Raw genomic sequence first — 26994 nt, 5'->3', positions numbered from 1 at the left:
ACCCCTACAGTTCTGTGATTCTGTCATTCTTTGCTTCTGTATACTTCAGTCACGTTCTTTCACTGCCATACCTAATAACATGATTAATCATGAAACAATACAATACTTCTAATGCTTCTGCTATATGTTAATAAGAGAATGGTGTTTTGTTATATATAGCTCTTCAGCACTGAATTATACTGCTCGTTATCCTTGTTGAACTTTACTGTCAACATGTAATGAAAAGGTTGATGGTCCGTTTCTAGCTGTTAACACCAAGTCCAGCTTTCTTCCTGTGTGTGAGTAGTTCTAAGGTTTATTTCAAAATTCCCTTCTTATGATTCTCACCATTAGTTTTATCTAAATAACCTGCACAGTACTTCTTGGATTTCATTTTCATAACATTCCTTCATCCCTGCTTTCCTGAGAAGAGCAAGGAAGAGAAGAGAAGATAGGGTAGACTGATTTGATGATGACCAGAGCAGGGTGGTGTGGTTTAGCAAAAAATTAGTCTTTCCTGTGCTTGAGAGAAAGATTAGCAGGATATAGACTATACTGAGAAATTTTGTTATGGTTTTCAGGGGGAGAGAGGGGAGGGAGGGGGATGGGAATGGGTTTTTGTGTGTATATGGTTTTTCTTTTTTTTTTTTTTTTCCTTTTTTTTTTTTCCTCCATGATAGTGGCCTAACTTTTGATATCTGGAGCTGCAAATAAACACTTTCTGCACTTTTAGCACAACACCTGACAATTGGCTAACAGGTGATCCTTCCTTTACTAAGTAAACAAACCTCACTAAACTGTCAAGAAAGTATGTTCATTATAACCAATACCACCTCAATGTTTACTTATAGGTGCTTTCCTCATCCCATATGTGGTTTTCTTTATTTGCTGTGGAATACCAGTTTTTTTCTTGGAGACAGCCTTGGGACAGTTTACTAGTGAAGGAGGCATTACCTGCTGGAGGAAAGTTTGCCCTTTGTTTGAAGGTAACGAACTTTTCAGTGTTCTACTGCAACAGAATGCGTTAAGTTTTAGGTAAAGTTTTTTTTTTTTTTTTTTTTTTTTTTTTTTTTTTAAAATCAAAATTGAAGTTAGGATATACTTAAAGTATTTGCTTTTAAATTCTCCCCAAAGTAAAAGTTTTCTATTCTCTCTTCCTCCCCTCCAGGCATTGGATATGCTACCCAAGTTATAGAGGCACATCTAAATGTATACTACATCATCATTTTAGCATGGGCTATATTCTATCTGTTTAACTGCTTTACTACAGAGCTTCCTTGGGCTACGTGTGGGCACGAATGGAATACAGGTAAGACCTCAGAGATCACTGCTGAACAAATCAACTATTTCTAACTAATTGATAAATTAAAATGTTGGGAATAGAACTATTGTGGTAGAAAAATCTCTGCAGATGGATCAGTCACGTCACACTACTTACATCATGTTAAATGAATCCTGGAGTGAAAAGTTACTGATTTATTGTATAAGCGTTGTATAATAAGTGTGTGTGTGTGTGTGTATGTATATATATATATGTATGTATGTATACATATAATATGCATGATATAAGTCATTGTATAAGCATTTGTTTCTGTGGATTATAATGTCAGATAGGAAAAGAAGGCTTTGTTTTTTGTTAGTTCTGTAAAATATTCTGGCTAGATCCCAGGATTCTCATTTGCAATCATATCTATTCTCCCTGAATACAGTGATTGAATTCAACTGAAGAGCTGATGACAGGTTACAATCTTGCTCTTTCACTCTGAAATCAGGAGTTTAAATGGAGAAGAAAGTATTAAACAATGAGCAGTGGATTTGCTCTTTCTAATACCAAATGTTAAGGAATAATGTGCTTAAAGCTACTTCTGATAACTTAGTCAAATAATCCTTAATGTATGCAAAGTAACCTCTTGCACCAAAGATGAGGTGTGTATTCATAAGGCTTTTCAGTACAGGGTCTGCATCTGTCCTTTCACTGATACTTTTACTGATAATGCTCTACTTTTTATAGTGCACAACAAATGTTTATGGCTGGGAATACATACTAATGCTGTTATTTATAGGCTCCTGAAGTTTTTACTTTTATTTTTACATTAGTCTGATTTCAAATCATATATCAATTATACATTCATAGCTCTTATTAATTGGACATTATGTTCTTTGAGCAAACCTAAAAGTGTCTGAAATCTGTTGCATTTTAGGTTATGTTAAGGGACTAGCTCATCACCCAATAGATGTGGAAGGCTTCAGTATAATTTTTGGCATCCCTGCAAAGGTGCTTAGCCAATATTGATCAAATAACAAGTGTCATTTCAATAATGCTGAGCTGTTTTGATCTTCTTTTTCTATATTAGAGATAACAAGTCAAAGAGTGACTTTGCACTTGTCATGGTAAGGCAAAGTGGAAGCTTGTTGCTGGCAGTTTCATAAGCCAATCATTGGCATTTAACCATTGGTTGGAGTAGTAGTGTGTTGTGCTTCTAAATCAGTTACTTCTGTTTCTCAAAGCTTATTTTTCTTGCCTCAGATGTTTTGTTTTATTGGTCTTTGCCATTGCAACCATGCATTTGGAGAGTGTTACAGGAGAATGTAACATATTGCATGCATATTTGTCTAGTACAGGCCTATGATCTTGTGACCAAAATATGCTGTTGCAGAAGTAGTAGCTGATGCATTTTAGAGCACCTAGAAATCCTTTTAACCACATGGTGCAAATGTGTTATAGAATGGTGGCTTTACAAGATGCACAATAAGAAATGTACATGTACATTTACATATCAATATAGCAAACACTTTTTTGTTGTTCTCTTACAGAAAACTGTGTGGAATTTCAAAAACTTAATATGAGCAACTGCAGTCAAGTCTCTTTACAAAATGCCACTTCTCCGGTTATGGAATTTTGGGAGTAAGTGCACATAAACTTTATGCTTGATCTGACTGTTCATTATCTTCCAATATTTTGGTTGTTTACAGGTACCTTAAGATACCTTATAAGCTTATAGCACTTAGTGATACGAGTTCAGCTGGAAATTTTCTCATACAGTCAAAGAGAGTCAGGATGAGAGGTTTAACTCTTTTTAGAAAATACAAGGAAAGGAATTCCATATTCTGAAAGAACACAGAACAAAGTGTGCCACTTGCTTGGGAGCTTGGCTCCTGCTGCTGGAGGAAAGAGCTTCAAACACATACTAATGAGGCAGAGGTGAAAGAAAGAGGATGATTTTAACTTTTTTTTTTTTTTTTCTTTAGGATGTTTAATCTCTTTTAACGGTTGCATCTTCGTCCTTGTTTGAGCTAACGAATATTGTGTCTTCTCTATCTTATTTTTGAATGGACTGTGTAAGTGTTAGTTATTTAGCTATAATAATAACAGGAGACCTTAACTCTCTTGTCTCTTTTATTCTGGTTTCTAGTTAGAGTAATAGAAGATAACTATCTCTTGACAAAATATGGACTGTTATTGTGATGACACATTTCTTCTTACTATAAATATTTAATTAGTGCATGTGTAGTTGCATACTTGTTCCTTGCAAGGCTCAGTGTGTGCTAAGACAGTCACAGAAATGGAATGCTACTTTTAATATGAAGTAACCTCACAATTCAAAGGAATGCGTTAAAAAATTCTAGGTTACTAAATATTCTTGAGGCCCATTGTAATTTACCAATTTTATTAACAAGGTAGAAACTTATTCTGAGGCTATATGGTCAGTGTTTTTTTGTTTATTTTTTTCCAGAACTGTAATAGCTACACTTTGAAAGGGCTATAAATTAAGACTATGCTACAAAGGAGAACTCTACGTTGATGTCATTTTCTTGAATGTTAGCGTATGCTATTGTCTTTGCTTCTGAATCTCTTAGCCTTGCTACCTCAGTTTTCTTAGTCTTTGTGGGTGGTAGTTATTGGTTCAGTAAATAATGCTATTGTATACATATTAACACACATAAGGCAGTTATAATGCCTTATACAGATTTGATTATGCATTAATAATAACTCTAATTGTATTTTTTTCTCTGATAAAATTCCAATAATCTGAACACCTAGTTTGTTAAATCAAAATATACCTACTCTACCCACTTCCCAGATAATGTTTCAGAACAAAGAAGAATTTTAGGTTGCATCTGCTATTGCTACAGATTCATCATTTTAACACAAACATATGTTTCTTTGGGATAACTAAGATTTTTTTAAATATATAGTTAGAGTAAATGAACAAAGTATTTTCTTCAGTACTAGACTTATTTACTCACTGTGTATACTTGCTTATTCAACAATATTCAAAAGTTACTGATGGTAACTCCAGCTGTCTAGGGAAGCAGGCAATACTCGATTTATACGGAGAGTAGAAGTGAAGTTTTATATTTCTAGTTTGTTGAAGGTTTATTTTTTTGTTTTGTGTGTGCTTGTTTATTTTCTTTTTAGTTCTTTTTTTTTTTGGGGGGGGGGGATTGTCTAATTTACCATGTTAGTGTAACATACATACAAATTCTAAGCATGTCCTCTCTCAAAATTCTCTAAAAATGAAGCTAAACAAGATTCTATAGCTAAAACTAGATTCTAGTTATAGTGAGTTTTGAATCCTTCAAATTGGGGATGTACTTGACTACCTGATTTAAGCTGAGTTAGGAATGAATTATGAAACTAGACAAGGTAATCAGATTTTATTTTTTTAAATTTATTTTCTGATCTTATGTATACATATAAATACATGCTCCAAAATCTTTAAAGTCATCAAAAAAACCCCAACAACAACAAAACCCACCACCTTTGGTTAGTTGACTTTTTTTATTATTATTTTTATTAATCTGTAGACAAGGTTTTTGTAATATTAACAGTTCACTGGCCAAAACAGTTTAAGATATTAAACTTCTCCACTTTCTATGTCCAAGCAAAACTGATGCATGAATTTTCAGCCTTGAAAAAACGAACATCTTATCTTGCTGAGAATGTTTTTTGCCTTGCTAACATTTTTGTACAATTTTGCATAGCTTCAAGATTTAGAATAGACACAACCAACTAGTTCAGAAGTGGAAGAACAAACTTCATCAAATACTGGGACTAGTTCTGCATTAAAATAACTACTCAATGAACAGAAGATCGTAGTTATATATTTTATACATATCAGGCATGCACGGTAGAGCTCTGTACAGTGCAGAGCTCTGTACAAATGTACAGTGCAGATCCGAGAGTAGTTAATACATAGTAAATGTATTACCAGACTTTTTACAGGAAGTCATCTTTTGATCTGTAGATAAACGTTACCAGAAATGTTATTTCATTTAGCCATAAGTCTTGATCACATGATGTTGCTTTACCACTCTATAAATGCTAGTGTTAGGAATCATAACTTTGTTGAAAGACTCTGAAAGAAATAGTGAAAGAAAAGTTGATGGGCTAGACTGGACACAGATGAAGTTAGCTACTATTTTAAGAACTTGTGTAGATAGTGTGTGAGAATCTTAATTGCTGGAATAACCAATCAGAGGACTGAATTAATTTGCATAATGACCAGGTTCCCTATGATTAATTAAATTGATGCCTGTGAAGAGAAGGCGGAGGTACTAATTGTCTTCTGAACAACACCAGCATTCAAAACCTTTTTATTTTGCTCTCTGTATGGTCAAGTTTGCAACTGAAACTCTTCTAAGTTGTGGCCACAGTAAATCTAATTCTTTATGGAAAGGGCCAGCTGGGGTAAAAAGTTTTTTGGTCTATTAACATCTACATTTGAGATTATCTATGAAATAGAGTGGTGATTGTTGTGAGTAGTGATCCAATTTGCTTACTGTATGTGATCAAATTTTGTGTAGAGCTGAATCGTTCATTTGTTAACTGTCAGGCTGATCTTATTTTTTTACTTTTCCTTTGATCATATCACCTTACCACAGTCTTCTAGTGTATTTATAATATCTTCATGTTTTTTTAATTTAAAAACAAACACAAAGCAAAAAAAAAAACAAACCTAAACAACAATAAAAACCCTTTACAAGTGGAGAGAACTCATTATTTACAGAAATGCAAGTGCTCTGAATCTGAGTTAATAATGGTGAGGGATATTCAGGTTGCTATGTATGAACTGGCGTTCTGTAAATGCCATCAGAGTTTAGTAGCAGGGGGCACAAGTTGGATTTGTGTGTGTGTAAATGAATACACAAGTCCCCAGATGAATGTCTGACATCGAAAAGGAGTTGTCTTTTTTTTCTTTTTCCTTCCTTTAACTAGTATTATTATATATCTTTCATCTAGGCTGAGGCCTTTCTATTTGTGCCTGGAAGCAAATCCAAATCCTTAGGTGGCTTGAGGATTGCAGATAAATACTTCAGCCTCTCTGCTGACATGTTTCTAGCTTTCATTGCTTCTGTGGCTTTGGCTATTCCTAAAACTATTGCTGGAGTCAAACAGTAATTTGCCCAAGTGCAGCGAAGACTAAGAAAATACTCTGCGGTACTACGAAGCTTTTATCGCATGCTGACTAATAATTGCCCTTCCTCAGGTCTGTACAGACTACACTGTTTCCTTGCTACCCTAATAGGTATAGGCTCACTTTCTCTTAGAATTCAACATTTTCCATCAGCTTTAATGGATGGGTCACACAGAAGATGAAATCCTGTTTATTGTCTTGGATGGATTGCTTGTTTGTTTATTAAAACAAAACAGACTCTAGAGATAAATAGGTCCTAGGTGTTATTTTCCCCTTGGTACATTCAAGAGCAATTATGAATGCAAAGATTGTGAAAGTTGAAGTATTTTTGTGAGCTTGTAATTGATAACTACTTATATGTAGCTACACACCCAAAATGGCCTGAGCCTGCTGAAGGAACAGCAGGCAAAGTCTAGGGGGTTGGACCCATTTTGCTTGTTTTCCTGCTTAGGTAAAAATGTCTTTTCCTGTTAATGATTGTTTGAAGATTTCATTTGAGTTATCTGACTTGTCACTGACCACAGATGTCAATGTTGACAACTCTGGGAAAAATTGGGAGCTTAAAGAGGATTTCTAACCTTCCTTAAAAAGTCATAGTTTCACATTCAATCTGCATATGTTTTTCAAAGGTAAGCAGCTGAATTGATCAAAATTCACTTTTTATGCTATGATGCTGTGTTACAGAGAAAGATAGGCAAGATTCTGAAAACTTCATTTTTCATTTCATAGTGGTGCCCAGCATTCAGAGACTGTCTAGTTAATTACTGCTTGCTTTGTTGTTCTTATCCTAAAGGGTTAGCCTGATAAAGTGTTTTTTTTTTTTTTTTTTTTTTTTTTAATTTCAAGGTATGTCTCATTCAATTTTTATTGTTTAAACTTTAAAGTAGCTGCAGTAATAATAGAGGTGTTGGTCATTTTTGTTATGTTAAAGCAGTCCTGTGAAAGTGAGCTGTAACCATGGATGGGGCTATCTTTATAGCTGGGGAAACAAAGAGAAAATCTATTTTGTGATGTGTGCTTTGCTAGGTGAGGAAACTAGCAGGTATAGGGGACAGCAACCATATCTGTGTGCTCTTCTGGCTGTTACTCTGGTCTGTCACGGTGGACAGGAATTTGAGGTTTCTTGTGCCTGGGAAGGGAGCTGGACAGACAGAGGACCCATGGTTTTGTGGTTGATTCCACCTCAATAGTTTGTTATTGGCTGTATAACAACAACTTAGTCCTCTGCTAAAGAAGGTCTGCTTGTTGGCCTGTCATCCTCTAAGGGAGTGACATATCCTTAGCATTTCCAAGTAAAGCCTAGTGAGAAAAAAACTTTTTTTTTGTTTAGGGAAAAGTGGCTGTTCTCAGCAAAAAGGAAAAGGCACAAACCCTTTCCTTGCAATGTCAAAGAGTTCTTCCTGTTTCATTCAGACTGCAAATGACTGCAAGAGTCACATTGTGGTTAATCCCCACTATCCTATAAAAAGTCATTAGCAAGTTGGGCCTGATTCTGCAGTGCTCAGTACCCAGAGACCTTCAGCATCTCTCAGAACTAGGCCCTTTGTGCATGTCTTGTAGAAGAACATTGAGCTGTGCCAGACTTGCTTGTTTCGGTTCAGTTCACAAGAGGCTGTGTGAAAACAGCACTTTGTTTGGATTCACATGAGCTCTTCATCTGGTTTTACCTCAGAACCACAGATTTTTGCCTGGTTTCAGTTCAAAGAAGGAAATGGGATATGTCTCAAAATGCTAAGCCAAGGGTAAATGTTAGCCTAAATCTGGCAGATGATATTTTCCCTTTTTTTGATTTTTATCTTGAATATTTTACATAACTTTTCTACTATGCAGAAAAAAATGGCATAAAAAGTTAAAATTCATACTCTTGAGTATTAGGAAATGCTAGAAGGGAGGCTGTGCAAGTTTAAGTTGATGTCTTTAGTGAATATGATCATCTGTAGTTGAAAAACTGCACTTTTTTTTTTCAGTAGCTCTGCTTTGTTCCGGCTAGAGGATGGATAGGGAGCAAACACCATGGTGGCATTCGAATATTTTGTTGTTATTCTCTATGTTCCTTTTCCAATGTTTTGTATTCTCATTATTATTATATTTCTCCTTTCCGTACAAATATATTAATTTAATCAAGGCTTTCTAGAGTGCTTATGGTGTCAGTGACTTTGCAGTCATAGATCTTGATTACTTTCATGTTCATTTACCTTCACAAAATCCATGTAAGGTCAACTTCTCATTTTACAGACGGGGATCTGAGCTACAGAGAGTAAAAATGCTAAGTGTGAGAGGCCAGATTATTTTTTTCATATTCTTTAGTGTTAAGTTGTGCTGATTTATTTCAGTTAAGAAACAAAGAAATGTATGTTTCTGCACTCTCCAAAGATAAAGACTTTTAAAAATTATGTAAACGGAGAAACTTACTACAACTTTTGAAACAAGTAATTGCTCTTTGGCTTTAAACAAAACAGTTTTTTGCTCTTACATGAAATTTTAAGGGAATTATTCAAAAAGCAGCAAGTCCTTTGTCTCCTTCACTCTGACTCAATATTTAGAATGTTGTTTGCTGTATTTTGTTTCAAGAAATTAAATACAAGTGTTCCACTTCCTTGAACATGGTCTGCATGGGATGGGGATTTCACATTGAACCTGCTCTAATTGTTATAAAATATAAACAGTCATGGAGTGTAGATGGGGATCCTAACAACTTCTGAGGTGAGTGCCTCAGCCAGAAGTTTTGAGGATCGTTCTACTGCTGCTTCAGTTCTTATTTAGATGGTTTAGATTGAAAAGGATACTTGAAGACAATAAGGATTTACAAAGGTTGTTCTGTTACTTTATAGGTTAATAGTTAGACCATACAGTTCCAGTCCTTATACTAGTAAGTATTTATTTATGCGCAGTATTAACAGGAAAGTGTGGAAGCAGTTCTGAAGTCACGTACCGCTGAGTAGCAGGAAGCTTGATAGGGAGTTTTCTTGGTAGAAGACCTTACATGCTTTGGGGTAGAACAGGGCTATGAATACGAATATAGGACTCTGAAGCCTTCCAGGGTTTCCAGGAAGATAGATGAACTCAATGATTTGAGTTCTCTGTCCTAGCCTGTTCTCCCTGTGTATGCAAATAGCAATAATTGAGGTTGGAAGAGACATCTGGAAGTCATCTTGTCCACCCACTGCTCAAGCAGGGCCCCCTAGAGCTGGCTGCTCAGGACCCTGTCCAGGTATTTTTTTTGAATGTTTCTAAGGAGGGAAACTCCACAACCTCCCTGGGCAGTCCGTTCTAATGCTTGGTCACCCTAAGAGTCAAAAAGAGTTTTTTGATATTCAAATGGAACCTCCTGTGACAAGAGGCAATGGACTGAAACACCACTAAAGAGTCTGGTTTTGACCTCTTTGCACACTTCCTTCAGGTATCTATATACAGTGATAAGATCCCTCTGAGCCTCCTCTTTTCCAGGCTGAATGGTCCCAGCTCTCTACAGCCTTTCCTAATAGTAGAGGTGCTCCAGTCACTTAGTTATCTATAATGCTGTTTGTTGGACTCCCTCCTGTAGCTTCATGTATGTTTTATACTGAAGAGCCCAGAACTGGATGCCATAGGTCAGGTGTGGCTTCACCAGTGGGGAAAATCCTTCCAGAGGGAAATCCTTTCTCTCTCAATTTTCTAATCTTAAGTGTGGACACTGATAAATCATTTTAGATGGAACCCAAATGTTAGCATGCTTCTGGGACGTTGGTGAGCTATTTCAGTTTTTACCTTAACTCCTCAGCTGATTTGTTTTTCCTTTGTCTATAGCTAGTGCCTTCCTTGCATCTGTACCACAACTATCCAGTTTAGTATCCTTCCCCAGGATTACATCCAGTCCTGCCTTTCTCATGTACAAGTCATACTTGCTTAGTTTTTTAGTCAATTTAAATTCTTAAAGGAGGGATGATCTTGATGTGGGAGGAAAAAAAAAAAAGTAGCTAACAGGCAGGAAAAGAAGTTGGTAGACTTTTCATTCTTTGCCATTATATTCTAATGTGGCAGTAAGGAAATTGAGTTTCCATGTTAGGAGGATTTCCAGAGGAAGACACATTAGACATTGCTTGGGATTGCCAATAGATTGCAGAATAGCAGTCAGTGCAGGCCTTTAAACAATTGTGTAGGCACAGTTGTCCTGCTGTTCAGAAAGGGAGATAACTGATACTCTCCTGAAGTCCCTTCCATGGATAGTCAGCAGAATTGAAATAATAATAAAAAACTATTGGTTTTAGTTAATAAATAAATTCTACTGGCTCTATTTTTCATTTCAGTTAAGAATTGTAAGTTGCAAGAGGATGATGGTACTTTATAAAGAGCAAGTAGTTGTAAATGTGGACTCAGGACTTCCCCAAATAGCTCCTGAACGTTCACAATATTACTTTTCTCTTTTGACTTACAAGCTACATTTTGCTGCCTTGAGTACCTTGGTTGTTTGTCCTTTTTTTTTTTTTTTTTTCTTCTTTTTTCCAAGTAGGAATTAGTGCAGGGCCAGTGCTTATGAGAAATATGTTGAGACAATGGCCTTCTTTTGGCCTTTCAGGGAATAGTTTTATACTTATATGTTCCAGGGGGAAGAGACGAGAATTTACCATCACTCATTTGTTGCATGAATTTGTAGCCAAGAACTTATGAAGGACTATTTTACAAAATCATGGGATGTTTCAAATTTTTTTTTTCTGTGGTCTGTAGCTCTCATTATATGAACACTTAAAGTGAATAGCTGAGTACAAGTCTACAGACTGCCTCTGAACAGAATTTTTTGAGAACAACCAGGCTGACTTACATTTCTTCTAGGTACTTTCATTTCACAGCTGCTGCAGCCTGAATGCTGAACTAATTTACATCACTCTGAAGGTGAATAAAAATCAGTTTGTTTTTTTTTTTTAATCACTGCATGACTTCTTCAGAGAGGAGTAGGTGTAGGGGAAAAACTGCACAAAGACTGGAAGAGTTATTGGATATGTTGAGAGAGTACCAAGAAACTATAGAGCACAGGTGAGTGGAATGATACAAAAGAAGTCATTTGATAAGATTAAACTCTCAGACTTGGCTAAGAAGTTGCTGTGACTTCAGTGAAACAGGTTGAAGGAAAATAGGTCAGGAATAACTAGAGGATAAGTGGGGTGTCCAGGGTTTGTATATCACAATCTTTCTCTAGCTATAAGTACACACACATACACAAACAATGAAGATTTTTTCATAGATATGCACAGTCGTTAAATGGTCAGATAAGTACTGACTTTAATGTGACATTGGTTACCATAAGAAATACTCGTTATTTGCAAGCTGAAACTAGAAATTTTAGAGAAGTCTGCTGAGTAGAGTTTAATCTTTTTAACTGATAAGAAATGTAAAAAGTGGGTAAAGAATATACAACATACAACCCTTTCAGGACTTCAAGAGGAAAGAACTAGGCTGAGCAGCAGCAAATGTGGCTCAACTAGGAATAATTCATTCTGATATGTGTAGGTCACAGAAAATATGCTGTAAGAGGTAAATATTTTAGAGCTGTGCATAATGCTCTAGCTGTGGAATTCTTACTGATGTGACCACTGGGAATTACCTGTCTGCTGCTTTCAGAAAGCCAAACATAAAGTTAAATGTTTTTTCATAAGAGATTTATTAGTTTAACAGAATTTTATAGTGGGTTTTTATTATCTTCTAAAAACTGTGCGAATATATTGGCCAGAATGTGAAAACCATTCTATATTCATATAAAGGTGGAAGCATGTAATTTTGATTAACTTTCCTTCTATTAACCATACCCCCTTACTTCGAGAGTTTTACTGTGTCCAGTGGGTAAATGGGAACTACTCAACCAAGCATGGAGTCCTCTCTGAAATGCCATTGGCTGTACATATATGTTATTATTAGAAATAAGCATTTTTTTTGTTTCATTCTTACTCACATACCAGCGTCTTTCAAAAGTTTTTGTTCTTCCTAGAGTGTTCCTTTTTTCACCTTTGCGTAATGCAATCCAGATTGGTGGATCAGCCTCTCCCAAATTAGGCAGCAGTTAGCACAGATTAGACAACCATAACAAAATGCTGCAAATCTCCGAAAGATATTGCTGGACAGAAAAGCTTCTGTGCTGTTCAGTAGAGTTTAGTGTTTTAATAGAACCAAAAATGCAGTTTTCAGTCACTCAGAGATCCTTTAAAGCTCATTTCAATTGTAAGAGCTGAGGAAGAGGCTGATGAACCACTGACTTGAGCAAGAACACACAACGCTGCTGCCTAGGAAGGTCACAGGGTCAAGTGAGCTGCAGCATCCAGTTTTTAAGATTCTCTGCATCAGATAGTGGGAAAAGTGAAGTGACTCAGACAATGGAGAGTGAATATTGCTGGTGGGGAAACAATTCAAAATACTTGTTTCAAAGTTATTCCTATAGTTATATAGTATAGTTATTCCTATTTATTGATGAGCGTTGGCCACACTCTCATCAATAAATAATGTTTCACAAGTACTCTTTGTTACATAAGCAGCTTCCTTTGATCTCTATGACAAAAAGAATACTGCTTTATGTATCTTTGTATCCAGGGAAAACATCTCAGCCTTCCAGTGTGTCTGGAAGTACCGCAGTCACTGTGGTTCTTCCAAAGGAGGCTGACTTTGTGGCTGTTAACTACCTGAATAAGCATCTGATTGTGATTGTGATGTGATCGTCTTCAAGCAGACGTTTGCCAGAGCCTTGGATGCTGGTAGCTATCTGGCCTTGCAGTTCAGGTATCCACAAAGGATCCTGGTACATAGAATTTGAATGCCACTAGTTTCAGAATCAAGTTAGTGTCTGCGTGTCAGCAACTGTATACTTGCACACAATACTCAAGTGCATTTGGGTATGAAATAATCAAAACAATACATTTTCACGGAAGTTAAAGAATACTAACTGTAGACAATGCCATGAGAGACAAAGAAATATGAGATTTTAGAAAACATCTTTGGATGGTAAACTTACTTTAGCATAGGAATAGAGGATGTCTGAGAAATAATGATACTTCTGAACTGGTGGAAAAAGCTGTGTGCTACTGCTGTTCAAAACTGTTAGTTTTTTTTTTTTTTTTTTTTTTTTTCACAAAGAGCTCAGTAAAAAAGTTCACAAGGTAAATATAAACTGGGTCTGAAAAATCTGCAGGTATGAAAGGAGCATACCAAAACATTGAGCATACCAGTAGCCAGAAAGGCTACTCCACAGCAGCACCACTGCTGCTTAGTGGCTTCTTTTTTCTTTTATTTCCCACAAAATGTGCTGAGGACAGAGTCTGGTGCAGAGTATGTAGATAGCATTGCCTGTTCCTGGCTGAACAGATACAGAAGGAGAAGTGACCTTGGTAGGCTACTTTCTCTGATTTATTTTTTTATTTTGTAAAAGAAAAACGTCTTGGACACTGCTCCAAATCAGGGAGGGAACATGGGGAACATGAAGGAGCTTTCCTCAAATAGATTGAATCTGTTCTTCAGCTTTCCAAATCATGAAATAATGCAATGATTACCTTGGTACATTCCTTTCAACTATGCGTGGTAGCAGTTAATCCTTTTTATTTTCAAGAGTTTGCTGCAGCCCTGCACATTGGAACACTTTTTAATAAAGATGCCCTTTCCCAGGAAAAGTGCTCTCCCAGCCCATGGGAAGTGTAGTGCTGTTGTTGCTCTGTCCCAGGAGAGTGCACTTGTAGAGGCTAAAGCTTTCAAACTCTTACTTTTCAATTGTGGATGTGAAGGTTATTTTTCTACTGTGAGTAGTCAGAAGTAACAGTTATCTCATAATATGCCTGTCTGCAGCAATTATAGCAAGAGAAGGTTCCTTCTTTCTTTAGGATTACTGAGCTGCTAAATCAGAAATTGTTTTAGCAAATTCTCAAGCAAAAGCACTTTCAATAAGTATGTAATACTTACTCATCTTTATTTTTCCAAATTTTGCTAGGACATATATGTACAATGATGTCAACTGAAAGAAGAGAGGTTACCATTAGCAACAGTACATTCCTGGAATTTAGGTAGCAAAAGGTCACAGAATACTGTCTTGTTACTTACTGAGGATGTTATTTTATGTCTACTGAAAGTATGCTGAAATTTTTCTCTGGCTTTGTTCTTTCTTCCCCACTCTGTCCTTGTTTTAGCCACAATTCTATTTTGATTCAACATGAACTGTATGCGTTTGGATTATAGTATTTGGTACTATAAGCTGTAACCACAATGAAACCACTCTGTAGTCCTAACCATGTAGCCAAGATTTGATTATCAGTTTTAAATGCTGTTGTGACCAACCATCAGCTGTTCTGGCACGTAACAGGAAATACAAAGAATTCCGAACTTCAGTTAAGTCCTATTATTCCACTTACATTTATCTTTTTATTTATTCAAGTCTATCAACTTCTGTCATTTCTTTTTATTTGTGTTATGTGTGGGAAGTAAAACTCTTCCTTCAATAACAGTTACTCAAGTTATGTATGTGTAGAAAGACATGGCGAAGCCTTTAAACATGTGTATCACAGTCAAAGACACATTACATTACGAATCCAATGTGGTTTAAATTCAAAAAAAAAAACAAAAAAAAAACCTTAATTTTCCATTTACAGGCACTATATCCTCTGTAGATTTTGTTTTGCTACCACTGATTTAAAAACCATACTCTGCTTTGATTCACCTTCAAGTTCCAAGTTAACCCTAATGCAGATGAAGTTTATTTCCTCAACATTGTGTTCAAGATGTTGAAATGCCACCAGTCTCCTGGCTTCTCTCCCACGCTACTGGCAGTTCGTGAAATTGAACTGCTGTGTATAAGAAACAGAAAAACAAAAACAAACTCAAGACCCACAAGAAGTCTTTTCAAACTAATCATTTTTCTGTTTTAACATATTTTTGACATACAACAATACTTGATGATTTGTATCTTTAGATCTCTGTGCAAGCCAAATAATTTTTACAACAAAATTTCACGCAGTCTTAAGTTGTTGGCAGCAAACTCACACAGTATACTCAAAGTTACTATGGTTAAAATGGTGCATTATAAGCAGTGATCTTAAATTCTGTAGTAATTCAAATGGTTACCCCCAGCTACATCATTGTTGGTACCTTGCAGCTACGGTGGTTCTCTAGGTTCTTGGGCTTTTCTTTTTTTTTTTTTCTTCTAGTGAAAATAAGTCTTCAGACTCTATCTGAAGAGTTCAGGTTTTTGAATTGAACAGCACTTTTTGAAGTGCTGTTAAGGACAGACATGCATGTTTCCTACTGGAAAACATCCAGAATTTGAAAAGCAAAATTACAGAGACATTTACTCCACGAGTTTTGTTTTTTAATAGTAAGTTTTATAATATTTTCTATATGTTAGACACACATATACATATATGTAGTATATATGCTTTTTTACGGTATGTCTGGCATGCACCGCTGCTAAATGACATGGCCAATGAGATCCTAATATCTCCTGAGGGATATGCCAGATTTGACAACTAAAAAGTTTTATCATAAAGAAATGTCTGGAAGTCATCCCTTAATTTAGGTTTCTAATTCTCAATAATTTAGTTATGTAACTCAGCTTAGTTATCTCCCATGGCTTCCCTGTAACTGTCAAGCTTGTGTAGTTACCCAAGCGGGGCACTTTCGGCTCATAAAAATTACTATTTTTCATTTTGACTTTTAATATCACTTGATAATTCAGAATATAAAATCCCTGGGAGTCTGCAGTTTGTCTGGGGATCCCACTATCTCCTTTTGCAATACCACATAGTTTATATCAGGGATTTCTTAGGATGATGCTGAGGTCCTCTAATAAAACTAATTTCACTTATGACCATGAGGTACTTGCAACCTCTTTCCATCATAATCTGGTTAATTTATACCGTGCACATAAATTACCCCTTCTTTCTGCTCTGCTTTATCACGTACTGTCACAAGTGATGAAATGCTGGTGCAGGCCTCCACAGATGTGGCTGTTCCTGGGCATCTTACTATAGAACTTATTTATTTACTTATTTTTTAATGCCTGTAATTCTAAACTGCAGAGTATCACTTTTAATGTCATTTTACAGTTCTTTATCTACATTAAGATCTGAGGAGAATAAGGTAGTGCAGGTGTCTTGTAATGCTTAGAGATAAGGAGGACAACTGTGCTATTTCTTTTTCTCCTGTCTGGGTGATTTATTCAAGGTGTGGCAGTTTTTAGATAAAAGCTGGGCTGCTGAGGAAAAAGAAGCTGTGATCAACTCTGTCATCTCTGACCACTGAATATATCAGCCTCACTTCTTGAATTCAGGGGAGAATCATGCATTTTTTAAAATGCTCCCCATTTTTGATTAATTTATGTTGAATAATTAAAGAACAGGGCAAACACGAAGGTGTCCACAGTCAGGCTGAACTGTGGTTTTGTGAGAAGAATTTCAAGTTCTGAATGCCTTCTGCTTCCAAAATTTGCTGCTGCTGCTGCTGTTTCTGCCAGTTTCAGCAGGAGAGCTAAGGCCCTGGCACTAAGGAGAGCTGTGTTGTGCCTGCTGAGGAAATCACTGCTACCCTTTGAGCAAGACTTTCTCTTCATTGGATGTATTCTTTGGCTGCATTATATCTTATAGTTTAATTGTATGTTCTGGACTTGTTGCTGCTTTCTTTCTAAGGGAAACATTAAACCTTTGTTCTGCATGAACAAAGAAAAGACAAAGTGATTTAAAGTACTTTTGTATATTTAAATACTCATTACAGTGCTAACAGTTCAGGTTGATTGGCACCATGTGTCTTTCTTAAATGGGAGCAGCAGGTCTAATTGTTTAGAGGCCATTAATTTGCCATTTACTTTCTATGCCACTCTTTTCAAAAGAATCCAGCCAAGGTTTTTGGATGAGAAGGGTAGGTGTCTCTGCTATTTGAGACTTCTCATAGAGAATTCGGCAAACTCTGACCATTTATTTACTTTCTGTAGACATCTTCCTGAAAAGGGTTGCTTTAAAATGTTCTCTTCTTAAGCCTTCACTGCGAATTGTGTATGTAATACATAGTTGCTTTTTTGTGTGTGAAACATTCTAGCCATGAGATAGATAGATGTGAATAACATTTGTTAAGATGTTGTTAAACCATTAGAGAAGAACAGCATAACAGTTCAAGTGACCAGCTGCTGGAATGGATTACTTTGAGAACTGGTTGTGAATTATGGCGTTAGTCTAATTCATGAAAATAAATGTTACAAGGTAAAAGTAAAGGTTAAAACTCAAATATTTATTACTGAAAAAACAGTAAAACTGAAAAAAACATTTACTCTTGAAGTGTTTTGTTTTGGGCTTATGTATATCTTGTTGATTCAGAGCACTTAGTTTTATTTTTTTTGTTTTTGTCTCTGACTTTCACTTTGTACAAAAGCTTTCCATGCTGAATCTATTTTTAAATCTTGTTGATTTTTGTCACTGACCTGGGAAAATCAATCATCTGTTTATTTTTAACCTGATGTAAAACCCATTGAAAATATTCCAATACTTTCCCTTCTGTGTCTTTTCTCTTAGCATGATGCATACTCACTAGTCAGTAACCAGGAGTCTCCTTGATTGAAGAAGGCTTGGTTTTAGCTCAGTGTTTTATATGTAGTGCTATTTTGCTCCAGTATTATCCTTTTTTTCTTTTTTTTTTTTTCCCCCTTTGGTAGACGCAGGGTGCTAGCTATATCTGATGGGATTGAACATATTGGGAATCTTCGCTGGGAACTTGCCCTGTGCCTCCTTGCTGCTTGGACTATCTGCTATTTTTGCATTTGGAAAGGAACAAAGTCAACTGGAAAGGTAGGGTTAAAATTCTGTACATCAGCTGAATTATGACTCTACTGCTCTAAATCTGTGTGTTGTCATTTACATGTTTTCAGATCATAAGTGTAGGATTTTTAAATGCACCTTGCATTGCTGTAAGTATCTGTACTTAGGAATATATAGAGTACAATACTAAGTAACTAAGAATCAGTCCTACTTTTTGTTGTTTTGTTCCCCTTGGTTTTAATGATTTTCACTAATTCTGTTACATGAGGCTGTTTTTGATGATGATGATGATGTTGTTTTAGTAGTTGTATTGCTGTTAACTTAGCAGACTCCTCTAGAAGCCATTCCTTGAACTATGGAATCAAGAATGTGTTGTGTTGATTTCTGTGCACAGCGTGTTAAAATTTGAATTTCTCCCTAAACTCAAAGGAGTTGAAACTCAGTGATGCAAGCAAATCACACAGATAAACTGAGAGCATTCAGAAACATAAGGAAGCTACAATAATGCAGATGTAAACAAATTCAAATGGATCACCAAAAGCAGAAATAATGGGCAACAACAACAAAACAGATGTATGAAGATAGCCATATTAGGAAAAAATAGTAAATAAAAATCCAGTATTCTTGTAATTGTTGAGTGAATGAATACTGGATACCTTACAGAGTGACACTACTTCATAGCCTAAGGAAGTCATGGGACTTCTGTCTGTATTTACCAACTCTGTCAGTCAATCTGGTAGTGCATTTTTCATCTAAGTATTTGCAAACATGGATTTATGCAGCCCTACTTTTTTCAGGTCACTGCTTGAAAGATGCTGAGAGAGACTGTCTAGAGATACATACAAGAACAAATAGTTTAGAGGAAAGAGGAAAATAAATTAAAAAAAATAATGACAAAAGTATAGAGAAGCAAAGGTGAGATAAGGGAATGACAAGATAAATGTCCATATGTCTTTGAAGTATGCACTCAAGGGAGATACAAAAGTGGTGTAGAACTACAACTGACAGCAAAGAAATGAAGCTGAGCAGAATTTTTTTTCTATCAGAAAGAATGTCTGAAGATGGAGATCTATTCTACCATAGAATAATCTTGTCCCAAGGGTGGAGGAAAAACATGTATTGTGAATGCACATGCACATGAATGCAAGACTGTGCAAAACTGCATAGAAAAATAGCATTGGCAGAAATAATTTGTTAATAGGAAGGGTCTCTATTGATCTCAGCAGGGACATCTTATGTTTCTGCATTTCTGTGATTTATATTCAGATTTTTATAATTCTCCATATACATGTTATATGAGATTCCTTCAGCTTATACCACTTCCTCAGAAAAAGGTCTCTCATTTGAAAGTAATGAAAGTGAATCTGACCTTCTTTTTTTCCTGATAGCTTAACTAAATTCATGGCTTACTAGTAAGTGGAATACATTTATTTTATATTTCAGTTTCATTTTGAAAACTGCCTTTCTGATGAGTTGAGGCAAAGCATCCTGAGATAGAGAAGTGTCTTGCCCACTTTGAATGGGATAAGTTTTTCAGATAGGCAGAAATAACTAGCAGTCTTCCAAAAGAAATGCAAAGAAAATGAAATCAGTGCTCAGTACTCAGCTGCATTGGTTTCAAGGTGTCATGTAAGAAGTAGGCTTATCACATATTTACACTACTTAGATTGGTTTACCCTGAGCAGCACTTCTGTCTTCAAAAATCATAAGTCAACTAACTGGTAGTTTCCTATGTTCCTCACACTGAGGAAGACCATGTTGTGCTCTTCAGCGATTTGCCTATGCAGAGGATCTGTTGCTTCATGAGGAACATGTAGTAAGGTTCTTTCATATCCCATGTCAATCCTTTCTTTTTCCATTTCTGTTCCTGTAATTAGTAAGGAGAGCTTTTTACCAGACTGTGTGATATTGCAACTGATTGCAGTGATACTTTTTTTTTTTTCCTTATTTAGATTCCTTTTTCAGATTTATTTCAGAATTTTAATGTTCTTGCCACTTATTACAGCCAAGGTCACTGGAAACTGTGCCATCTCATTGCCTCTTGAGACCATCTAAGCACAGACATAGCAGTCAAATGTGGATGCTGCAAAAGATTAAAATGCTCAGAAAGAGAGTTGGCAAGGCAGTCTTCATGAAATCTTCATGTAGCAATGAAGAGGAAAACAGTTCTTGTTTTGGATCTTGACTATCCATTTGTTAATTTAACTAAATGCCATTGCGCTTTAAACTTTGAGAAAGGGACATCAGAAATTCCTAACCTATTCTTCCTATAATCCTTCCTGAAGGAAGTAATACTAATCTTTTTTTCTTTTTTTTTTTCTTTTTTTTTAAAAAAAAAAAAAAATGGGATAAAAACAGTTTTATCAGATTGTGATCATTCCTTTTGAGCTCATAGTGACTTCTAATTGGTACCAAGCTCTGCACCATTTTTCTTGAAGTCAGGAGGCTGGTAGACTAAGTCCGTGTAAAGGTACTCTCTTATTTGTCTATTCCTTTTCTGTTCAAGAATTTTGGTTGCTTTTTAAATGCATCAACCTATCCCTGTTTGAAGCTGATGATACTGTTTTGGAACCCCTTCAGGTACACAGATTCATAGCATCTCAACATTGTACAGATTAGAAAGGACCTTGGGAAGCCTTTTGTCCAACTTCTTGGTCAAACCAGGGTCAGAACTGAATTCAGACCAGTTTGCTTATTGCTTTGTCTAGCTGCATCTTAAACATCTACAAGGCCAGATATTTCACATTTCGGGGCAACCGGTTTCAATATTTAATTGTCCTTATGATATGAATCATGTATTAATTACTACTTTCCTACATGCAGTGTTCATTCCAATCTTTGTTACTGAATTATATATTTCTTTGCTTAGCTTGTTGTATTTCTATCATCCACTCCTCATTAAAATACATTTTTTATCATTTGTGTTACTAATGGACTAAAGTGCCAGCAGTTTTTCTTGCATAGAGAATAACTTGAAAAGATTTCTATACTAATCCAAAAACCTGTCTTGTTTTCTTCTTGAGTCTTTCTTTCCTAGTCAGCGTTACTAGCCTATTCATGAAAGGGAGTGGCAGCTAATCAGCATATAGTATGTCACCCAGCCATGGGACAACTGATCAACCTTACTCATGTCTTTTTAATATCACTGCATGACATGCTTCTGTTCTCTGTGCTATATAAAAGAAATCTAATATTTGAAAGCAAAACACACAGAGAAAAGCAAAAATCGGTGTAAAAAGGAAACAAACTAATGAGTAATAGATCTTCATCCAAAGGCTGGCTTAGACAGTGAGTATTCAATGTGTAATAAATGTGATGAGCTGCCCTTGTTCATATTCAACTATATTTATGTTTCTGGGAAAATCATGTGAAGACCCTTTCAGTCTTACTGCAAAAAGTTGTATTTAATGAATGAACAATGTAAAATCTTCTGAATACTTCAATGGGTCTGCCAAAGGGTAATATCACAGATAAACATTGCCAAAAAGACAGTTTTGTTTTGCAAAATGTATGTAATGTTACAAGTAAGATTTCCATAAGAATTTGTACCCCGCCATTTTTTTCTTTGCTATTGGTTATTTTTATGTAGGGCCTACACAACAAAAACAGCAATAGAATGCATTATTAAATTTTCGTTTGCTTACAAAAAGTAAACAACTGAAAAGCTATGTTACTTACAAAATAGTAACTATATTCAGATTTACAGTTCACTCCATTTTGTGCACTGAAATTCTCCATAAATCACACCAATAAGTGTGATTGCTTCCAATAGCACATGGCTGATATAATTTGTCTGGGCAATACTGACTAAAAAAAAAAGTGGATAGCTGAATGAAAATTGCTTTTGGTCTGGGAAACATAATTTAACTAAAAAAAATAAAATAGCCTACTGTAGGCCAGGTTTCATCATTTTATCTGAGTCAACATGCAGTCAGCATTTTCTGATAGGAGGAGTTATAATGAGAATATTGTTGCATACCTTCTAGATCTTGGAGTTATTTAGTGTTAGTCATGCTGCTTGTATGACCACTGAGATCAAGACTTGTATATTTTAGTCTTCCTGAATGAGTTCTCATTATTATGATTATTATAAAGAACCTACTTCTGTTCTGCTATAGTCGAACCTCAAAAGAAAATTCTTCTGTGTAATTTTGTACTTCACTTTAATCCTTAGCCTGTAAGTGTTAAGAAAACTTTCTCATAGACCTTCAGGATCATCTGGAAGAACGATAAATCTCATAAGAGACTGTTCTTCATTTTCTTTTCAGAAATAATTCATGTATCACAGAGACAGGATTTAATAATCACTGAATATTATTTCCTCTGATTCTAACTTCTGGATTTTTTGTTCCCTTCATAACCTTTGTGTTGAGTTCTCTGAAGTTCAACGTCATCCTGATTTAGTGTGTGTTTATGCTGTTTCTCCACTTGTTATACTTTAAAATTACAATGTAAGGGAAGACTAATGAAAATAGAAGCTGATGCAGAAAGTTAAGGCCAGAGATGTTGTCCTGAGTTAGCACAAGGACTTGCAGAAAGGAACAAGTTTTTCAGACGTATCAGGTGTCTGCAAAACAATCTAGAGGAGTAGACATGTAGCTACAAGGCTGTGTGTCCTGGAAAAAGCTGTGGTTGTTGCTCTAAAACAAATCTGCTTGTTGTTTTTTGTTGCTGTTTTTTTGTTTTTATCATAATCAACTTTTAATGTCTCGTACACCATCTCATCAAGCTTTGACCTGAAAACATGTTAGATATTCTTATGGTTCTGTTTATAACTTTCACTCTTCAGGTACTCCATTAATCATAGCACAGAAAGCATGGCTGAAGAGTATGGCTGTGCTCACACATCTAAGTGCTATGTAAGAACAAGCACTGATATAGATACCCTCTCTACATAAACATGAGTTGATTAAGTAGTACTGCAAGTCAAAACCTGAAATAATAGAATAATGATTACACAGCATCTCCTCATTAAATATTTGTCTTCTGTCTTCATTTATCATTGGATAGCTTCATATTATCCATTACATCTCTAAAAAGGATACTGTTTGGTTAATAAAATCATCTGCAATTCATCATTGCAAATGATTAGGCATTACTTTGGAAGCTTTTGGTGATGGAGTTATCACATTAACATAAAAATATGAGGCATTCTGAATTTTCCTAATTGTGATTTACATTATTCATTCAAGTATTTCATCATCTACTATGGTATCCTTGGAAAAGTTATAAACATTCGGCAAAGCCAAAAATTTTCTTTTCCTAAGGGAACAGCAGTACTGTTTTACCTACCACAGGTAAGCAGTACATTGGGTTGAATGCATGTAAGTGATGGCATAATTTATTTTACTCTTAAGCTATTGTTCTCTTTCTGTTTCCTGTATAAGTGCATTGTCTATTAACCTGTAAAGTTCTCCATAGTTGTGGTGGATTTTTTTTTTTTTTTGTTCTACTTAATAGTTCTGGTAGAAGCCTGTCTCATTCTAAACAATATGTTAGGCAAACGTGGTTGGATTCCATATAGACCCTCAGATATTTCCTGGCTTGAGTGTTTTACTTAAGCTTTACATATAAAGGGTATGAGGGTCTTAAGCTGGACTTTGTGAAATTCATTTTGTAACTGCATGGCACTTGTCCTTCCTAGTGTTGTGCTGTTCCTTACTCCTTAATTATTTCAACTGATTAATCTGATTTGCTGAGTTGAACATGCTGAAGGACTATTTAAGGGTAAATTGTCAAGAAATTATATTGAAAGTCTATTTTACATGTTAAAAACCAGAGACAGGAGAAAACAGTAATATGTGGTCTGTTTGCTTGGACTGTCTTGACATAGACCTATTAACAAAAACAGGAAAATGCTTTTGTATGTGGTTTTGATATTATTGTTAATCTGTGAAAAGTGATGGGCAGGAAGGAATCACTGAAAACTATAAGATCATTTATAATGAGTACATAAGATGGCCAATGAATTGTGCTAAAATGTAATTAATATCTACATTTCAGTAAGGTTTAACTAAAGATGGAGGGACCTGCCTTTTCACTCTGTAGGTGCTTTTGAAGACCACCTGTCCCAGGCTGCAGTTCTGATATGCCTGAATATTTCCATACAGAATATACACCTGGGCTTTTGAGAGTTTATTCTAAAAAATCAAGCTCCTCATTATGCATTTCTAGGGGAAAAAAAAAAAAAAAAAGGCTGCAACTGTACTTAAATATTTGTTACATTCTTTTTTCTTGTTGAGGGGGAAAAAAATTGTGTGAGCAGTTTAAAGCAGAAACTGTAAGCTGTCAGGCTGTCTGGCTGAGCATAGTGTCATCTCTCACTGCTCAATGCCACACATTTCTGACTTCCTTTTTATAGTCTTGCTCCCTCCTCCTCCTGCATTTTCAGTAAAGACTTTTTTTTTTTTTTTTTTTTTTTTTTTTTTTCTTCCCCCTTTATGCTAGAAAGGGCCTTGGATTTGGATTCTTGGATTGATCTTCCTCTGTGCTCAGGCAGGCTTCAGGCTTCTTCTTGGCTCCTTTGCTTATCTCGCATTGTGCAAGCTAGTTTATCATCCCAGCGGGATAAGTTTTTTGGCTTGCACACAGATCTATTCTGGATCTGTAGTAAACTGCAGTGCACAGAGTTTGTGTCTAGCTTTGTCTGAAATAGTTTATCACAGAATTGGCAAGCCGGAATAGTGCTCTTATTTTTGTCTCTGGGTGATCCTCTGTTAAGAGAGGACCCAGTCTTACATCTGTTTCATAGCAATGCAACTCTGTTGATGACAGAGTGCCTTCTAATTTACGGCTATGCAAAAAACTGTTGTATGGAACTTAATCAAGGAAAATAATTGAAAAGTGTACATAATTGAAAAGTGTAGGAGATATGGACAGAGAGATGTAACTCAGTGTGTCAAGACTAATGCATGAAAGAGAGAGCCAAACGGTACTGAAGGGGGGCTTACAAGAAAGCTGGAGAGGGATTCTTTATCAGGCAGTGCAAGTGATAGGACAAGGGGTAATGGGTTTAAACTGGGAGTAGATTTAGGTTAGACATTAGGAAGAAGTTCTTTTACCCAGAGGGTGGCAAGACACTGAAACAGGCTGCATGTAGGAACTGTGGATGCCCCATCTCTGGAAGTGCCCAAGGCTGTGGCCAGCCTGGATGGTGCTTTGGGCAACCTGGTACAGTGGGAGGTGTCCCAGCCCATGTCAGGGGGTTGGGACTGGATGGGCTTTAAGGTCTCTTCCAACCTCAAGCTATCCTGTGAAGCTGCTATGAATTGTTCTGTTTAACATCCTAGAAGTAGGATGGTCCTTTCCTGGGAGCTGATTACCAACAAGACACTGTAAGGAATCCGGTGTGCATTAAGACCCAAAATTCAGACATGGATTTTTCATACCTTTTACCTATCATTTTTTCCTGCCCTCCCATCAGGAGTTAAGCCTTGCTTGCCAGCAGTTAAGACTCAGTCAGTAGTCCCAAAGAAAATTTATTTCTCAATAGCAGGCTATATAAAGACCTTAATAGATTCAATGAGGCAGAAGAAAGAGTAAAAGGACAGAAGGAGAAAGATGTATGGAAGGAAAAGAAAAAAAAAAGAACTGGGGCTCATTGTAGGAGCCCAGGAAAAGGAACTAGGCAGCAATGATTGTATCTCCTGAAGTGTCTTTTGTTTTAGCCTAAAGTAATAGCAAAGAATAGCCCTTCACGCCGAGGCTTTAACACTCTGTCCAAGACTGATCTCTGTATTCAAAGAGGGAAAGTAGAACATTCATGAGATGCATGCAGAGTTCCTGCTATCCGCCTCCTCTGTGTGAGGTTTTAGAACAGCTGAGTTTTTTTTTCACTCTCCTGTGCACTGAGCATTTAAGGACACCTCAGTTTTGTTAGTAAAGAAGATTTTTGTGCTTCTCTGAGAATGGTTTTCACAAACTTCTGTCTGGCAACTGGGAAAAATATCAAACGGTAAACCTAAATAAGAATTGCATCTATGTCATTACATACCTTACCCAGTTACACCTTAACAGTGGATTCATTTTTATATGAATCTTTACTTAGTCTGGATCTGAGCCCTGGTCCACAGCCCAAGCAAGTCAAAAGCTTCAGGGCACTGAAGGACAACTCAGGGCACAAGCACATGTGAGAACTTTGGGGTAGAGAAATCACCTGATTTGTGAAGCTAACATATGGGAAAAGGTGGTGGGGAGAGGGCAGCCTTGATATTTTCCATGGCGATGCAGTGAAATTTGCTGAAAAATTTAAGGTGAAGCCAAAAGGCACAGATTAATGCTGAGGCATCTCTATAGGAGAAATTGATTGGCTAAAGGTAATACACAGTTTGCTCTTTCCATGAGGTTACCAGGCACTTTTAGCCCACTAACAAAAATAGATACATTGACTTAATAAAAAAAAAATAATAATAATAAAAAAGACTTTAGAAATGTAGTTTGGTCATTTGTCCCTTGTTTGACTGTTCCTTAAATGACTTCTTTGTGTTTCTCTATTTACAGAGGAAACCTGCCCCACATAACAGTTCTCTTACCCCTTACCAAAAGAAATCAGCAATAAATACATAAGTCAAACAGGAGCTAAACTCTAAGCTGTTCTTTGTACTCCTGTCACTGTTGATATGACTTTAAGGGCTAAAACTTCATTCTTTCAGATGTATGACACTGCTTATATCTGTGCTTTTGAACTGTTCAGTTTATGAAACTATCTTTTACGAAGGTAGCTGTGTGGTCTACTCTGCCCTAGTGTCATTATGTGCATACAGAAATCCCTATGCTGGAATCCCTTTTGTTGGATCTTGACTTACATATTTGAAATATTACTTGCACCTTTTCTTCACAAGAACAACTCCTTG

At 36.1% G+C, this 26994-nt stretch overlaps 1 protein-coding gene across 3 annotated transcripts in view; it reads left to right on the top strand.

Annotated features, from left to right (window-relative positions):
* Positions 1–26994, top strand: part of SLC6A11 (solute carrier family 6 member 11) — a 125472-nt gene that overhangs the window by 32129 nt on the left and 66349 nt on the right. For all 3 annotated transcript variants that reach the window (XM_035337424.1, XM_035337423.1, XM_035337422.1), the window contains 4 exons: positions 831–965; positions 1148–1288; positions 2794–2884; positions 18040–18172. In XM_035337424.1, coding sequence (XP_035193315.1) covers positions 831–965; positions 1148–1288; positions 2794–2884; positions 18040–18172 — 500 coding nt within the window. The remainder of the gene's footprint in view (positions 1–830; positions 966–1147; positions 1289–2793; positions 2885–18039; positions 18173–26994) is intronic.

Source organism: Oxyura jamaicensis, chromosome 12, assembly GCF_011077185.1.
Source record: "Oxyura jamaicensis isolate SHBP4307 breed ruddy duck chromosome 12, BPBGC_Ojam_1.0, whole genome shotgun sequence".
Taxonomy (NCBI): Eukaryota; Metazoa; Chordata; class Aves; order Anseriformes; family Anatidae; genus Oxyura; species Oxyura jamaicensis.
The sequence above is the reverse complement of the archived record's forward strand: the minus strand, read 5'-3'. Positions and strand labels throughout refer to the sequence as shown.